Source organism: Podarcis melisellensis (genome assembly GCF_964234715.1).
Source record: "Podarcis melisellensis genome assembly, chromosome: 2".
NCBI lineage: Eukaryota > Metazoa > Chordata > Lepidosauria > Squamata > Lacertidae > Podarcis > Podarcis melisellensis.
In genome coordinates this window covers 117,552,446-117,570,865 of record NC_138529.1, presented here as the reverse complement: position 1 = coordinate 117,570,865, position 18,420 = coordinate 117,552,446, and the positions used below count along the sequence as shown (strand labels likewise).

The following is an 18,420-nucleotide window of genomic DNA, read 5'->3' as shown; positions in this document are numbered from 1 at the left end:
GTATTGGTGCTCAGGTAGGAGGGCACAAAGGAGACCTATACACTACAGAAGACCAGCATGCTGAAGCTGAGCAGCTTAGCCTCATTGAAGGCCCCAGGCAGCTTCCAAGCTAAGAAAGCCACTGTGAAGCAGATGGAGGCCAGGAAGCCCATGTAGCCCAGGGCACCATAAAACATGGCAGAGGACCCCACTTTGCATTGCAGGATAATCTCTGTAGGCTGGGAGTGCATGTTAGTTTCTGGGAATGGGGGAAAGATTCCCAGCCAGATGATGCAGATGACAACTTGGACAAGAGAACAGGAAATGACAATGAAGTTGGCCAGACTCTTCCCCAGACATCTCTTGATTGTGTTTCCTGGCTTTGTGGCCACGAAAGCCAGCACCACAGTCATAGGTTTTGCCTATACAGAAGAGACAGCAACTGAAAAGATCTCTCATCTATTCTATGGTTAGCAGAACCAGATCCATTGAGTAACTCAGCTTGTAAGGAAGGGAGGGTGAATGTTCAGGACATGGGTGTTGGTGTTACAACTGGAGTGTTATTTGCAAGTGCTTTTTTGCTGATATTTTGGAGGGCATGTATTTTTCGGGAGTTAAAGTTTTTTAATTTGAAGTAAACTACTAACTACGTCAGCTGCTCTAAATCTTGACTCAATATTTCTCTGACACAGGATCTTCTGTGCACCAGATTTCTCTCCCCCGGGCCCCAGCACAGTGCAATGAATGACACTGTGCTGCTATTTACTCGGACGTCTGACAATTATGAAAAATATCGCTTGAGTTCTGGGGAGAATAAATCAGTACGATTCTGATAATTAAGGAAAACAAGGTTCACCCTACTTTGCTGGCATTTATGGAACATAAAAAGAGTATGTCATTTAAAGGTCAAGCTGACCTTTGACCCCCCAAGCCAACCCAGGTAAAGACCAGGGAGCCATTTCTGTGCATTCTTCTTCTCATGTTTTCCTCCAGGTCTGCACCTGTGCCTTGAGCCACACAGAGACTCAGGTGATGCATCTCCCCCTTATAATTATTCTTATTCTTGCCAAATCACCAGGGATTTAGCCAAATCAACCAAACATCAGAATCAAGGCTATTACACTGTGTCTGAAAAGTTTCTTGCAGAAAATATACCCTGTGCCATGGACCACTTTTCTTGTCCAATTCTCAGGGGCTCGGATTAATCATGAGATTGTAAGAGCACCTGAGGGCCAGCCAATGAGTTTTTAATATACCTTTTCAGCTGTTTCTGGGTGAGTCAACTTTTGTTAGTTCATCAACAGATCTCTTTTCTCTGTTGATGCAATAACAAAGTCTATTGTTTCAAGGACTTTTCTTTATTCTCCTTCTGATTCCCCTTGAGCCTTTATCCAAGTTTTTTCTCCTACAAGCCCAACTTTCAGGCCCTGTGGCACAGTAGTCATGGCTTTTCCCATATGAGCTTTCTTCCAAATTGCCCTAAATAGTTTCAGCTGGTAAGAAGTACTGAATACACACCCTACACCACAAATGAGAGTGACTGGTTCCTCTCTTCATTTTCACTGGAAGCCCTGCCCACACTCTGGATCATGTTTAGCTATAGTATCCCCCAAATTGAATATTTTAGGGTCTCACTACAAACATGGTGTGTGTGTGTGTGTGTGTGTGTGAGAGAGAGAGAGAGAGAGAGAGATTGTGCCCATTCTAAGCAACTGGAACGGTCTCCTCAAGAGGTTGTGGACCCTCCTTCCTTGGGTGTTTATAAGCAGAGGTTGGGTGGCCACCTTTCATGGATGCTTTAGCTAAGATTCCTTCATTGCAGGGGGTTGGGCTAGATGCCCCTTGGGGTCCCTTCCAGTTCTATAATTCTATGATTCTCCTGCAGTCCTAAGTAATGGATTATTGTTCCCCCCAACATTAAATGAGACCCCATAACTCCTATTTTTGTTCAACAGCCCAATGAATGTGAAGATTGTATTTGGGGTACGTTATGTGATACCTCTGTCACTGTCTCATTGTTCTTGACTATAAAGTTCCGAGTTTCCCTGACCTTCTGTGTGGCCCCTTCTTCTCCCCTTTTCATGAAAGGGCCTAACCATCCTGTTTTAAGGGCTTGTTGTGGCCATTCTGTGTGACCATGGCATCAATTCTGAACAGAATGGGTTTTGATTTTCACTGATCTTTCATGCAGTCCCTGCACCCTCATTTTGGTTCAACAGACTGTTTTGTGTTTTTTAAAATATTTTTATTAAGTTTTGCAAAAATATATTTCACAGACATACAACAGACAAAAGTAAATGAAATAGACATAAAAAGAAAAGAAAAAAAGAAAAGAAAAAGAACATAAAATACGTACAACATAAACAACACAACTTACATTAATTTTACAACAACATTGATCGACTTCCCTTTATCTCGATTTCGGATAATGTTATCTTAATTATCTTTCTGCTGTATCTATTCCAAAATAAAATTTATAATGTAGTAAGCGTTATCTCATGCCTACTGTGATTTTTTTTTTTTAGATACATCTATATTTCTGATTAACATTTTGATTTTCCCCTTGTCTCTATTTCCCTATATATTCTAAATGTATCCCATTCATTACTAAATTTTGTACGTTTTTGATTTCTTATTTTCTGAGTCAATTTTGCCAATTCTAAATAATCCATTAATTTAAATTGCCACTCCTTTAATGTTGGGGTTTTTGCTGTTTTCCAGTACTGTGCTATGAGGGTTCTAGCGGCCACTGTTGCGTATTGAAGAAGGGTTCTATCTTCTTCTTTAATATCTTTGCCAATTATCCCCAGCAGGAAGGTTTCAGGTTTTTTAACAAACGTATATTTGGAAAAAAAAAAATATTTCATTATAGATAGATTCCCAGAATTTTTTGAGAATCTCGCACGTCCACCACATGTGAATAAATTCGCCCTCTTTACTCTTACATTTCCAACACAGTTTGTCGCCTGTTCTATAAATTTTATACAATTTTATCGGCGTTATGTACCATCTGTACATCATCTTGTACATATTTTCCTTAAGTGTCGTGCGTGCTGAAAAGTTCATATCTTTACACCATAAAGCCTTCCATTTATCAAACTCTATATTATACCCTAGATCTACCACCCACCTCACCATCACCTCCTTTACTTCCTCATCCTTGGTGTCCCACTCAAACAACTGGTTATACATTTTTGATAATAATTTTGTTTTACTTTCTATTATTTCAATCTGGAATCTAGATTTTTTCTCATTTATTCCAATCTTTTTGTCTTCCGTCCACATTGAATTTATTGGATGATATTGAATCCAACCAGTCAACTTATTTTTTATTTCTTCGTATGGTCTAATCCTCCACCCGGATTCTGTTTTGGTTAGTAAGTCCTCATACGTCCATCGTTCCCCCTCAATGTTTAATTTTTTAATTGTTAAAATATCAATTGGTGATAGCCACCAAGGTGTCTTCTGCTCCAGCAATTTTTTATTCCTTTACCAGACTTCCAGTAGTGGCCCTCTGAAAATATGGTTAGAAAAACCTTTATGAACCCTTCCCTTATCTCGCCATAGATAAGCGTGCCAACCGAATCTTAAGTTAAACCCCTCTAGATCTAACATCTCTCTATTTTTAATGACGATCCAGTCTTTTACCCAACAAAGACATGCGGCCTCATAGTATCACCTCAGATTTGGCACCGCAAGACCCCCCCTATCTCTTTTTTCTCCTACAAGCCCAACTTTCAGGCCCTGTGGCACAGTAGTCATGGCTTTTCCCATATGAGCTTTCTTCCAAATTGCCCTAAATAGTTTCAGCTGGTAATACACACCCTACACCACAAATGAGAGTGACTGGTTCCTGTCTTCATTTTCACTGGAAGCCCTGCCCACACTCTGGATCATGTTTAGCTATAGGATCCCCCAAATTGAATATTTTAGGGTCTCACTACAAACATGGTGTGTGTGTGTGTGTGTGTGTGTGTGTGTGAGAGAGAGAGAGAGAGAGAGAGAGAGAGAGAGATATTGTGGCCATTCTAAGCAACTGGAACGGTCCCCCTCAAGAGGTTGTGGACCCTCCTTCCTTGGGTGTTTATAAGTAGAGGTTGGGTGGCCACCTTTCATGGATGCTTTAGCTAAGATTCCTTCATTGCAGGGGGTTGGGCTAGATGCCCCTTGGGGTCCCTTCCAGTTCTATAATTCTATGATTCTCCTGCAGTCCTAAGTAATGGATTATTGTTCCCCCCAACATTAAATGAGACCCCATAACTCCTATTTTTGTTCAACAGCCCAATGAATGTGAAGATTATATTTGGGGTACGTTATGTGATACCTCTGTCACTGTCTCATTGTTCTTGACTATAAAGTTCCGAGTTTCCCTGACCTTCTGTGTGGCCCCTTCTACTTCCCTTTTCATGAAAGGGCCTAACCACCCTGTTTTTAGGGCTTGTTGTGGCCATTCTGTGTGACCATGGCATCAATCCTGAACACAAAGAATGGGTTTTGATTTTCACTGATCTTTCATGCAGTCCCTGCACCCTCATTTTGGTTCAAGAGCCCATTTAACATAAAGATTGGTTTTGGTGGGTTGTGGTGCATTTAAGTGACTCATCATAACTGATCTGAAGGGTTTGGGCTTCCTCCTAACCTTACATGTGGGCCCTGAATTGCCTTTTTAATTTAAAGGCCCAGTGAACCTAAATATTTTTGGGGTGTCATGTAACTTTTCTATGATCCCAGCCTATTGCCTTGTTCCTAAACAAGAGGTTTCATGTCTGCCAAGTCATCTATGGGGCCCTGGAATCCTGAGGGGCGCCTTTGATGAATATAGTGCTTTGGGATGTGTTGCAAACTCTTCATGATCCAATTCCATCATCCATGATTCTGAGGGAATGGATTTTTTCTCTGTACTCTTTCAGGACCCATATGGAAGTTTGAGACTCAAAACCTTTTTGTGGGGGTGTTAGAGTTATCTGATGGTGGGGTAGACAGGTCACAATACACAATTCAGTGCAAATCCAGTCAACCATAAATCTCAGAAGGTGACTAGATATTTCTGCAGCCATTCAATGCAGGCCTCATCCTGCTTCAAAGGACAGACGTGTGCCTAGAAAGTGTGGGGCAAATATAAGTATGGATAAGCCATTGGAAATGTCCTTTGGCTCATCTATCAATCATTTCTTTTTGTATTTTAATAATGGTTGCCTTGACAGAGAAGTTGTATAGAAAGGCAGGAAACATGCAAATCTTGAGTTGGAGAGGAGATATTCCTTCCCTTGTTGTAATAAAGGTTGTTTGTGTTGGTTCCCAAATTCCCTTTGGAGAGTGCAGACTCGGAGTGGGACATTTCCCCATGCCATGCTTCATTTTCAGAAGTGCTTTGAATGCAAAATTAATTCAGCACTCACACACACCCTTCCTTTAACCAGCTGCACCCCCCTCTCCTCCTCCCCCTCCTCCAAGCCTGTGAGGAGCTGCTTCTCGAGAGGCATTTACATGGAGGAAAGCTTCTCAGCTGAGTGAGAATAAGGAAGTGAAGTTATGGGAGCATTGTCTTGTCTTCTCAGAAGACATACTGAATTGAAATTACAGGCAGGTAGCCATGTTGGTCTCCCATAGTCAAAACAAAATACAGTGGTACCTCAGGTTACAGATACTTCAGGTTACAAACGCTTCAGGTTACAGATTCCGCTAACCTAGAAGTAGTACCTTGGGTTAAGAACTTTGCTTCAGGATGAGAACAGAAATTGTGCGCTGGCGGTGCGGCGGCAGCAGGAGGCCCCATTAGCTAAAGTGGTGCTTCAGGTTAAGAACAGTTTCAGGTTAAGAACGGACCCCCAGAACAAATTAAGTTCTTTACCCGACGTACCACTGTAAAAAAAATTCCTTCCAGTAGCACCTTAGAGACCAACTAAGTTTGTTATTGGTATGAGCTTTCATGTGCATGCATGAAAGGTGCTACTGGAAGGATTTTTTTTAATTTTGAATTGAAATTAATTTTTTCCCCAGCTTCCCTGTGAGAGGGGAGCCCTCCTTCCAAGAAAATGTCAAATTTAAAGCAGTTAGGCCTGGGCTGCCCCAAAGTGACTAGCACTTCAAGTGAGGAGGGTGGGCATCTCAGAGTTGGGAGCTAGATCTGGGAGTTTTCACAAATATTCCCCACCCCTGCTACTACCCACACACACGGACATCCATAAATTCTTGAGGATGTTTCCTTTGTAATTATCAAAATCACAGAGGTTTCCACACATCTTCTGCTCACGAGAGCTCCAGAGACCTGCCCAAACATCACATTTGAGTGCTCTGAAGTAAACATGAGGATCAAGAGAGAATCTTGCTTGTGAGGTGGGAAAGACCGGTGTATAAATGCCTTTTGTTTCAATGTGACTTTGGGCTGGAATTTAGGACAGGTAAGTTGGACGATGACGGTGTGAGGTTGACTTCCATCCCCTTTAAAAGTGAAGCCATGGCTGGGCTCCATCAACATTAGGAAAGCTGCTGAATGTCACAAAAAGTGTTTGACTACCTCTAATAATTCTCTAGTTGAGAGGAGCAGTCACAAGGAAGGGAGCTGTTCCAAGTAGACAGAGAATGGCACTGCTGCTGCTGCTGCTGCTGCTGTTGCTGTTGCTGCTTCTGCCTTATGTGGATTGTGGAGTGAAGATGAAATGCCCCTTGACTCTGGAGAGAGATGAACTAGACCCATTCAGTTTCTACAGACCAGGAGACCACCTCATTAGTGGGGTCATCTCTGGCACAATGGTTATTTTTAAGCCACACACCTTCAAAGAGTCTCCCTCTACCAACTTCGCCCAGTAAGTAGATTTCTAGGGTTGCAAATGCTCCTTTAGCTACAAAATTCATAAGTCCCAATTCCAGGTTCTCTCCTTGTGGCTAAAGGGGTCTGTTCTTTAGCTTGTGGCTAAAGGGGTCTGTTCTTGGTTTTGCAAGTGGAAAAGTCCAGGGCACCCTAATAATAGCTATAGGATAATAGCTATTGGCTGATCAACACTATTCAGCCACCTGCAAATCATTAAATGAGGATTGGTTGTTGAGCTTCCAGTTTTTGCTTTGGATCAAGATAAGCATAAGTAAAGTTCTAGAAACAGCTTCCGGGTCATGTGGCCAGCATGACTAAGTTGCTTCTGGCAAACCAGAGCAGCGCATGGAAATGCCGTTTACCTTCCTGCCAGAGTGGTACCTATTTATCTACTTGCACTTTGATGTGCTTTCAAACTGCTAGGTGGGCAGGAGCAGGAACCAAGCAACGGGAGCTCACCCCGTCGCAGGGATTCAAACTGCCGACCATCTGAATGGCAAGTCCTAGGCTCTGTGGTTTAACCCACAGCGCCACCGGTGTCCCTTTTATATATATATATATATATATTGCTGTATGTGTAAATAAATTATGTATCATAAAGACAACGCAGTGTCTGATTTGCCGCATTCCAAGTAAACTGAACTCTTTGTGAGTGTTTGGAACCCCTGGAATCTTGTATGCAACACTATTATCTTTAAAAATCTTGTATGCAACACTATTATCTTTAAAAGGCAGAATTGAATCTAAAATATTGATGGAATGCTGGAGAATGATGATGTACTATGTACATTTTTGCAGCAAATGTTTAAAAAGGTACTGGCTATTCCTGTCCTTCCTGTTGGCCATTCAGCATATCAACCAGAATCCCAGGCTCTTGCCCAACATCTCACTAGGTTACAGCATCCATGATAACTTTTATCATGCAAGGGTGACGTGTGAAACTTTGGCAGACCTGCTCTCTGCTGGGCAAGTGACTGTTCCAAACTTCAACTGCGGGGAACAGAATAAGCTGCTTGCTGTTCTTGAAGGGGCTGACTCTGACTCTCAAAACTCCATCCAGATTTCTACCATGTTGGGCCTCTACAAAATCCCACAGGTAGGAATGGTGAGGGGTGTGTCATTTTTCTGGCTGGGCTTAATTCTGGAGAGCTCAAGAGGGTGGCACAATGTTATCCTCATCAAAATGAAAAAGACTTTGGACATCAACACATGGAATAAAGTAGATCAGAAATGGTCAGGTAGTGTGTCAAATAGTGATTCTAATCTCTCTCTCTCTCTGTCTGTGTGTGTGTGTGTTTGTGTGTGTGTGTGAATGAGGAATGGAAAAGAATGTCCACAATCCCAGTGGCCATGTCAATAAAAATACAGGAAAGTAGAAAGGTTTATCCCGAGTGAAACAGTGTTGGTGTGTTTATTAATTTAAAACATTTACAACCCAAGTATACAATCTAAATTATAAACAAATAAAAACTGGTGTAAGTTATTTACAGGTATGGAGATTAAAACTGAGCCCAATGTTAGGTGTCAAGGAAAGCCTTGGGGGTGGGACATATTTATTGTACAATTATTTGTTATGCACTGAAAGAAATATTTCAACTTTGATACAAAAGAAGCCAACAGTCTTCCATTTTTTGCCAGCTCAGCTATGCTTTGGGCTCCCATCTTCTGAATGACAAGAGGCAGTTCCCCTTTTTCTATCGGACGGTTCCCAAAGAAGACGCCATATACCCAGCAATTGTCAAGCTGCTCCATCACTTCAAATGGACATTCATTGGTCTCATTGCTCCAGAATCCAAAAACGGAGAGAGGTTCATGAGGTCTTTGCCGCCTCTGCTCATAGAGAGTGGCATTTGTGTTGCCATTTCAGAAAGCTTCCTCCTACAACAAGGCAGGAAGATAGTGTTAGTCAGTCTTTCTCAATTCATTGAGTGGAGACAAGTCAATGTATTTATCTACTATGTAGAAACCATTTATTTCGAGTTCGGAATATCAATTATGGAATATTTAATCAATATGTTTAAAAAACCCACTGCTGGGAAAATCTTGATCACAACAGTGATGTGGGACATCTCCTTCGAACTCACTCACGGTGCTTTAGATTTGCAACATATCCAAGTTCTTTTTTCTTTCCTTGTTGGGAAAAGTGAAGTGGCAAAATATGATGGTTTTCCAGAGTATTACTCTGCTATCAAGAAGTTTTGGGAGGATAGCTTTAATTGTTCCTATGTAAAGCATGCATTGTCAGTGAAAGGCCAGACAAGATGCACAGAGAGAGACAACCTGGAGATGCTGGCCCAAGATGATTTGGAAAGAACCCTCTCTCTAGACAGTCGCAGGATTTACAACACGGTCCAAGCTGCGGCGCATGCCTTAAACGCTGCATATTCCTCTAGATCTAAGTGGAAGGTGAAAAATGGTCTGGAAGTTCAAAGGCTACAAGCATGGCAGGTATTTCCTTTCCCATCACTGACATCTCTTACATGACCTTCAATCGTACTATTCCAGAATAACTGTCTTGGAGATTGTCTAAGAACTTATGGAATGTAGTGGGGAGATGAAATTTTGCAGACCCCTTTGTGCCGTGAACTGAATGGGTTCCTTTTTAGGCCTGCATAGAGGACACAGCCCCTCTGGTAAAGCACCCCACACTGGCTTCACTCCCTCCTATTCAGCTGAGTAAACACCCCCCATGTAAGAACTCCCTTGGGCAAGCGAAATGGTCTTGCACCAGATCTCTCTCCCTAAAGCTTCTTCCCTCCTGACTGGGGTGCTCTGTCAGAACCAACTGAGCTCCACAAAACTCCAGCCTTTTTTCAAGGGACAGGGACCTGTATTGTCTGAGTGTCTCATTTACTTATTAGGAGAGAGGTGGATATATTCTGGCTGGGTTTCGCCAGCCACTCTGGGGGATGTTTGACAGAATGTTAAAAACATGATAAAACATCAAACATTAAAAACTTCCCTAAACAGGATTGCCTTCAGATGTCTTCTAAAATAGTTGTTTATTTCTTTGACATCTGATGAGAGGGTGTTCCACAGGGTGGGTGCCACTACTGAGAAGGCCTTCTGCCTGGTTCCCTGTAACCTCACTTCTCACAGGGAGGGAACCGCCAGAAGACCCCCGGAGCTGGACCTCAGTTTCTGGGCTGAACGATGGAGGTGGAGACACTCCTGCAGATAGACTGAGCCAAGGCCATTTAGGGCTTTAAAAGTCAGCCCCAAACTGTTTTTATTAAATTGAATGAGGCATGCCCCCAAATAAGTATATGGGTTGACAGTCTGGGCCAATGTCAGAGACATTGCTCCCCTGAGCGATCCTATTGGAGGAGTAGTCCCAGCCCAGGCGCTGCAATGTCTTGAAAGGAACCGGTGACTGTTAACGGCTCGGAACGTGACTTGTTCTACATAATAAATTGCTTTAACACTGGAAGAGTCAACTGGCTGCCTAATTACGCCAAGTAGTGAATCAGATCCTGACAGCGAACTTACATGTAGCCCACATTTTGGAGGCCTCTCAGCAACTTGAGTCTGCACCCAGCTTCAAATCAAAGGAAATTCAAGCTGGGAAAGGTCAGAGTTGGGTAGCCATGATTGCTTCCCATATTCCAAACCCCGCCCTTTTCTCTGCCATTCCAGCTCCACCCTTTTCTGGGAAATGTCTGGTTTCACAATTCTTCCATGGATGGAGTGTATTTGGATGAGAATGGAGAAGTGGGAGCTGTCTTGGAAGTTGTGAACTGGGTGAAGTTCCCCAACAAGACTGTCATTAGATTGGATTTTGGCACCATCAAGCGACAGGGGTCCCCAGACCTAAAGGTCACATTAGCCCAAGTTTCCACTGCATGGCACACATGGCTTAACCAGGTGGGCAAAATCATCCCTTTCATTTTATTGCATTTCCCATCCTGTTGCAGCTCTAATTATGGTTTCTTGCTTAGGGTGAGGCTACTTTCACTTGCCTCTCAACATCAACATTCAACATTTTTTTACAATCTAGCATGGTGTCTCTGTCAAACTGTGTATATGTAGGATTCAACTGTTTTGGAGTGCAATTTCCAGGGGGTTGTTTATTTTAGTAATTAGATGAGGTGGTCAAGGTTTACCGCAACCCCTGCCATATTTAAACTGTAAAAGAAACCAACCCAAAACCCAGCGGCGTGCTACTATGTCATGAGTCTACATGTGAGTTTGCACTCATCTGTATTCATACACACACTAAAGGGAGGTTTAGGATCTTTTGCTGGAGTTCTGACATGTGCCTGTTATGAATATGTGTTTACCTTATCCTAATGTCCAACAGAAGTTCACACCTGCATTCAAACAACTTGTAGAAGAGTGAGCTTGGCCATTTACCCACAGAAACCCACACTTAATAAAAAGGCAGAAATGCAAAGGGAAGAGTATAACTGTCCTTAAGCATCTGTATGTTGGTCCTTGAGAATTGTGGATGAGTTCTATTGGAGATCGCAGAGTCAACTGACTACTCGCAAAGCCAAATGCCTACTGGAAAATCAGGGTTTTTAAACTGTGATCTTCCTCTTAGGGAAGGGAAAGGGCTTTGAAATGAACAAGTCCTGCCCATTTCTCTCCTTGCCCTTCCTAGTGAGGAAATGGCTAAAGCTGGCCGTCCTATTTCCTTCCCACCCTAGTGTGTGAGAAAGACTGTGATGTTGAGCCATTAACTGAACCCGACCATTGTCCCACCTTCACCTTGATGCCCCTCCCAAATAAGGAGTTTGCATAGATTATCTATGCCAAATTAAATTAAATTATTTGTAAAATATGTTTTTACTGACTGCTCCCATATGTCTCTGCTGTGATACTGTGATACCCCCCCAAAAAAACCTGACTGCCCACCTATCAAATATACGTGCCACCAGACGCCAATGCCAACTTGGCTTTGGGATGCCTGCAGAGCCTTATCAGCAGCCAGCAAGACAAGTATCCTGAAGCTGTGCACATCATTGCGGGAGACTTCAATCATGTTGAACTTAAAACAGTGCTCCCAACGCTCTATCAGCATGTGAAATGTCCCACAAGAGGGGACAAGACACTGGATAAAGTTTATTCGAATGTAAATCACGGCTATAGGGCTTTACAGCTGCCACATTTGGGCCAGTCCGACCATATGTCTCTGTTCCTGGTACCAGCATATATCCCACTCAGGAAACGGGCTCCCACAATATCAAGGACTGTTAAAATCTGGCCTGAAGGTGCTATTCACCAGCTGCAGGACTGTTTTGAGAGAACCAATTGGGATATTTTCGATCGTTCAGACCTGGAGGAGCACACGGCGGCAGTTCTGTGCTATATCAATCACTGCACAGACACTGTCACAGTAAATAAATCCATCCGGTTTTACCCCAATCAGAAACCCTGGATGAATAGAGAGGTCCAGTGCCTGTTGCGGGAAAGGAACAGGGCTTTCAGGTCGGGCGAGGTGCAGCTTTACAGTGTGGCAAGAGCAAACTTGAAGAGGGGTATTCGACGGGCAAAACTGGATTATAGGCAGAGGATTGAGGACAATTTAAGGAGCAACAACACAAGACAGATGTGGCAGGGGATTCAGCATATTACCAACTACAAACCTAACCTTGGTGCTGTCGACGGTGACCCCTTGCTGGCGGAGGAGCTTAACCTCTTCTTTGCTCGCTTCGAGAAGGAGCCACCTGAGACGCCGGTATTACAGCCACCAGCCCATAGGGGCCCCTCATTCACTGTAGAGGAGCATGAGGTGAGACAGGTATTGAGGATGGTGAATCCGAGGAAGGCTGCTGGACCTGATGGCATCACTGGAAAGGTGTTGAAGGGCTGTGCGGATCAGCTGGCGAGGGTCTTTACTAAGATCTTCAACAAGTCCTTACACCAGTCTATTGTCCCACCCTGCCTGAAGTCGTCAACTATCGTTCCTCTGCCTAAAAAATCCACAATCAGTAGCTTGAACGACTACAGACCAGTTGCACTGACTCCAATCATCATGAAGTGTTTTGAGAAACTGGTGCGCCGTCACATTATTTCCTGTCTTCCATCAACTTTTGACAACTACCAGTTTGCATACAGGGCAAATAGATCCACGGAAGACGCTATCACCACCACTCTCCATGCTGCTCTGTCCCATCTGGAGCAGCCGGTGAGTTATGTGAGGCTGCTGTTTGTGGATTTTAGCTCTGCTTTTAACACTATCCTCCCCCATAGACTGGCGTCCAAGCTAGAGGCGATTGGACTCTCCAACTCCACCTGTCTCTGGGTTTTGGATTTTTTGTCAGAACGTTCTCAGAGGGTTAGAGTAGGGTCACATATGTCCACAGCCCTTAGCCTTAACACCGGCTCACCACAGGGTTGTGTGTTGAGTCCCCTGCTCTATACTCTCTATACGTATGACTGTACAGCCATTTATTCCAGCAACAAAATCATCAAGTTTGCTGATGACACTACGGTGGTGGGGCTCATTTCAGGAGGGGATGAGTCCGCCTATCGGGACGAGGTGGAGCGGCTTTGTGTTTGGTGTGGAGAGAACAATCTGGCTCTCAATACGGCTAAGACCAAGGAACTGGTGGTGGATTACAGAAAAAAAAAGGCGGACATTCAGCCCTTGTATATCAACGGGGAACGGGTGGAGAGGGTGGCGGAATTCAGGTTTTTAGGAGTGACTATCGATCAGGGCATGACTTGGAGCGCAAATACCACTGCTCTGGTGAAGAAGGCCCAGCAGAGAATTTATTTCCTCAGACTTTTAAAGAAGAACAATCTGAGTGAGAGACTGCTGGTGTCCTTCTACCGAGGCTCCATAGAGAGCATTCTCACATACTGTATTTGTGCTTGGTTCTCCAGTTGTACAGCTAGGGAGAGGAAGGTGCTCCAGAAGGTCATAACCACAGCCCAAAGGATTATTGGTCATCCTCTCCCATCTTTGGAAGAACTGTACGGTTCCCGTTGTCTTAGGAAAGCAAACAACATCCTGCAGGATTCATCTCACCCGGGACACAGTCTGTTTGCACTACTGCCTTCCGGCAGGAGATATAGAAACATCAAGTCAAGGACAAATAGACTGAAAAATAGTTTCTATCCAAGAGCTGTGGCCTTTTTGAATGCTGTAACTCGATAGTGTGACCTGGGAGTTTGATGGGTGTGGGTGTGGGTGTGGCTGGAATGTGGTTTGTCTGGTTGTTGTTGTTGTTTTGCTTTTGTTGTTTTTAAGGGATGGCATCCAATTTCGTTGCACTTGTGCAATGTTGCACTTGTGTAATGACAATAAAGAATCTATCTATATTTCTTCTTTTAAAAACTCTATTTTAAAATCAATTAGAAAAGTTATTGAAAGCACTGGAGAATAGCTGGTGGAAAAGCCTACTGGGTGGCAGCCTTGAGAAGTGCAGTTGTCTCCATGTCTGCTTTGATGCTTGGGCCACACCCATTGAAGATTTCTGTGGTCCTTCTTTAAAAAATATGGTTAGCCACCTCCGATTCAGCAGTGGTCTTTATTGGTGCAACATTTTACAGGGCAGAAGAATAGAAGTATGTGCTTTCAAGAGTTTACAACCATGGAAGCAGTATCATAAGATGATTTATTACAATCAGGTAGTACAGAAATTTCGTCATAGCTTTCAGTTTGTTAAAGCAATCAAGTAAATTCGCCATTCACCTTCTCTGTTTTCCATGGTGTGCTACATGGAAGATTGATAAATGAATTTCCCTATCTGTGGTGCTGCAACATGCTGTGCTAATTGACTGAACTATCCTGCAGATCTCACCATTCACCATGGCAGATATTTGGGAGGGGGGATGGTCGGGTCTTCCTGTAAGAACTTAGGCTCTGATCCAAGTAGCGACATGCTGAATTGGGCTCAGTAGCCAACACACAGCCAGTGTGGTTCTAGTAATCTCTTGTTCTGTTCTCCACATTTCTACCTCTGTCCCACTTGGCTGCTCCCACACTGAGCAGCCTGGCTGTTTCACTTCACACTATTTGCAGCTTCCAGGTTTCTTCATGTGTAGCCCCACAATAGGAGAACCAGAAGGTTAGCAGAGCATGTAGAACTGAGGCCAGCCTAACCCCAACCAGGAGCATGCATGGCTAGTGAACCTGCCCGAGATAGGAATGCACACTCAATGCCACTAAGCCTTAGTTGCAGGGTTCACATGAGAATCCTGGGCCTTCCCAAACTGATGTCTCATTTACATAGGGAAAAATAAATAGGCCTAACACAATTTCTTTGCTGCTTAGACCTTCCCTACTTCCAAGTGTGTGGAAAGTTGCAGCCCTGGATTGGTCAAACGTGTTCAGGAAGGAATGCCACTCTGCTGCTATGATTGTGTTCCCTGTGCAGAAGGGACCATCTCCACTCAGGAAGGTGGGTAATGCCAGCAGAAAGGGCTGCCCTTGAGGAAGAGGAAATCACTTCATTCCAATATACAGGGGGAAATTTAGAACTGATGATAACTCCAATACAGATTGGAGAAGTAGGCCCACATAAACCAATTAAGTTTCAATAAGGGGGGGGATATAAGGTTATACACTTTGGCATGAATAACCAGCTGTACAAATGTAAGATGGGGAACACCTGGCTTGCCATTAGTACCCCTGAAAAGGATCTAGGGAATTAGTAGACCACATGCTTAACAGGAGTCAATAGTGTGATGCATAAGCAAAAACAGTTCATGCTGTTCTAAGCTGCATCAACAGAAGTCTAGTTTCCAGATCAAGGAAAACCATAGCACTGCTTCATTCTGCTTTGGTCAGACCCCACCTGGAATATTGTGTCCAGTTCTGTGTGTCAAAATATAAGAAGATATGGACAATTTGGAACGTGTGCAGAGGAGGCCGACCAAGATGATAAAGGATCTGGAAACGAAGCCTTAGGAGCGATAGCTGAAGGAGCTGGGTATGTTTGGGCTGGATAAGAGGGAACTGAAAGGACATACTTTAGTCATTTTCAAATATCTAAAGGGCAGTCAAATTGTTTTCTCCTGCCCCAATGAGTAGGACCTGGAAAACTGTCTTAACATTACAAGAAAGGAGATTCCGACTAAACATCAGGAGGAACGTTTTGATGGTAAGGCTTGATGGCAAGTCTCCCTCAGAAAGTGATATACTCTCCTTCCTGAGAGCCAGCGTGGTGTAGTGGTTAAGAGTGACAGACTCATAATCTGGTGAACTGGGTTCGCATCCCCGCTCCTCCACATGCAGCTGCTGGGTGACCTTGGGCCAGTCACACTTCTCTGAAGTCTCTCAGCCGCACTCACCTCACAGAGTGTTTGTTGTGGGGGAGGAAGGGAAAGGAGAATGTTAGCCGCTTTGAGACTCCTTCGGGTAGTGATAAAGCGGGATATCAAATCCAAACTCTTCTTCCTTGTAGGTTGTTAAGCAGTGGTTGGACAGCCACCTGTCATGGAAGCTTTCATTGAGATTCAAGGGGGTGGACTAGATGACCCTTAGGTCATGCTACCCATTGTTTTCACCACCAGTGGATGGCATACCTGTTGCCTCAAGCAGTCCATCATCCTTGATGTTATTGATACTGAGTCCAAATTTCTGATTTCCAGGGTCATATGCAATTATTTTTTACTGGATCTAGTTATGTGTCTTCTAGTGGGAACTACTTTGATATCACAGTCTGCACATTAAAAGCAATACAGAAGGATACAAAGTTGGTCTTGTTCTTTCCAGATGCTGAACATTGCACCAAGTGTCCAGAAGATCAACATCCAAATGAGGCCAGAGATCAATGTCTCCACAAGAGCGTCAACTTCCTGGCTTATGAAGAATATTTGGGGGTTCTCCTGGCTTCCTTGACCATCGTTTTAACCCTAAGTGCAGCCCTTGTGCTAGGAATATTCATTAAGTATAATGAAACTCCCATAGTCAAAGCCAATAACAGGGACCTCTCCTATATCCTCCTTGTTTCCCTCTTGCTTTCCTTTCTGTCCTCCTTCCTCTTCATTGGAAGGCCAAGGAAAGTGACTTGTCTTCTCCGACAAATGGCCTTCAGCATCATCTTCTCAGTTGCCGTCTCTTCTGTGTTGGCAAAAACCATCACTGTGGTGCTGGCCTTCCTGGCCACAAAACCAGGAAACAGAGTGAAGAGATGGCTGGGGAAGAGTCTGGCCAACTCCATTGTCATTTCCTGTTCCAGTGTCCAAGTTGTCATCTGCATCATCTGGCTAGGAATCTCTCCACCCTTCCCAGAGTCTGACATGCATTCCCAGCCCAGAGAGATCATCCTGCAATGCAATGAAGGGTCTGTTGCCATGTTTTATGGTGCCCTTGCCTACATGGGCTTCCTGGCCTCCATCTGTTTCACAGTGGCTTTCTTAGCTAGGAAGCTGCCTGGGGCCTTCAATGAAGCCAAACTGATCACCTTCAGCATGTTGGTCTTCTGCAGTGTTTGGGTCTCCTTTGTGCCCTCCTATCTGAGCACAAAGGGGAAATACATGGTGGCCGTGCAGATCTTCTCTATCTTGGCTTCCAGTGCTGGGCTTCTGGGCTGCATCTTCTTTCCCAAGTGCTACATAATTTTACTCAGGCCTGATTTGAATACAAAGGAGGATCTAATGATGAAATCAAAGGGTGGTATGTGATCTTGTTCTGTGATGGTTTGATGATCTAGAGCTAGTGTTCTATCAGGTTCTGAATCTGGCAAATGGCGAATCCATCATGTTTCAGTGAAAGAATACTACTTTCTATTCAGTTACAGATAGGTAGCCGTGTTGGTCTGCCATAGTCAAAACAAAAAAATTCCTTCCAGTAGCACCTTAAAGACCAACTAAGTCAGTTCTAGGTATGAGCTTTCGTGTGCATGCACACTTCTTCAGATACACGTGTATCTGAAGAAGTGTGCATGCACACGAAAGCTCATACCTAGAACTGACTTAGTTGGTCTTTAAGGTGCTACTGGAAGGATTTTTTTTACTTTCTATTCAGCTAGTGCACACCTAGGTTCAACTTGCAGGAAACAATGTTTATGCCTCCTTGTCTGATGGATTTAAAATATGTCTAAACGATTAAGCTTTACTTTTCATTGTGCTGTAAACATGACATCATTTGAGTGTTGTCTTCTTAAAAATCATACTCTTTGGCTGTTCCTGTACTTTAAAATACTAATTTAAAAGAAAACGGATTAGGATAGCTTCCAATACATCTTTGAGCAGAGGTAGCAACAAGGGAAGTGCAGCCTCTCTAGTCTCAAAGCCACGGTCAGTTCCTTGAAATAAAAATTGCTTGAGTATTTCTAGCATGTGCTCCTATTTGACTCTGACTGGAGTTGCGGTTGCTGCTGTTGCTTTTCCACTACCATGATGAGTGGAGACATTCTCCCTCTTTCATCTGGGCTATCTCTGATTCTCTGTAGCTGAAGCTCTGTCTCCTGACTTCTTTAGATATGGGAGAACTTGTCATTATAGAAGTCAATCCACCCAAGATTAGCTCCAGCTGGCCCTCTGGCATATAAGAGGCAGGGCAGAACTGCTAAAATAAACACTCAGAGACACATTTAATCCATAGATAACAGGTGGTGGGAAGACCTAGATTGTGGAGGGTGGGAACAAGGTCACACTATCCAGGGCACCCTCCCACAAAGGGATCAAAAAAGATGCTCATTTGGACTCCCAGTGGAGCATGGCAAACTGGAAAG

General features: G+C 43.7%; 1 protein-coding gene across 1 annotated transcript; it reads left to right on the top strand.

The window, feature by feature from the left end:
* Positions 1 to 6,561: 6,561 nt before the first annotated feature.
* LOC309361343 (vomeronasal type-2 receptor 26-like) lies at positions 6,562 to 17,368 on the top strand (the record flags this gene model as incomplete). Its single annotated transcript, XM_081896212.1, has 5 exons — positions 6,562 to 6,785; positions 7,718 to 7,886; positions 8,429 to 9,238; positions 15,015 to 15,141; positions 16,458 to 17,368. 5 exons carry the CDS (start codon positions 6,562 to 6,564, stop codon positions 17,366 to 17,368), a joined length of 2,241 nt encoding a protein of 746 aa, XP_081752338.1.
* Positions 17,369 to 18,420: the final 1,052 nt, after the last annotated feature.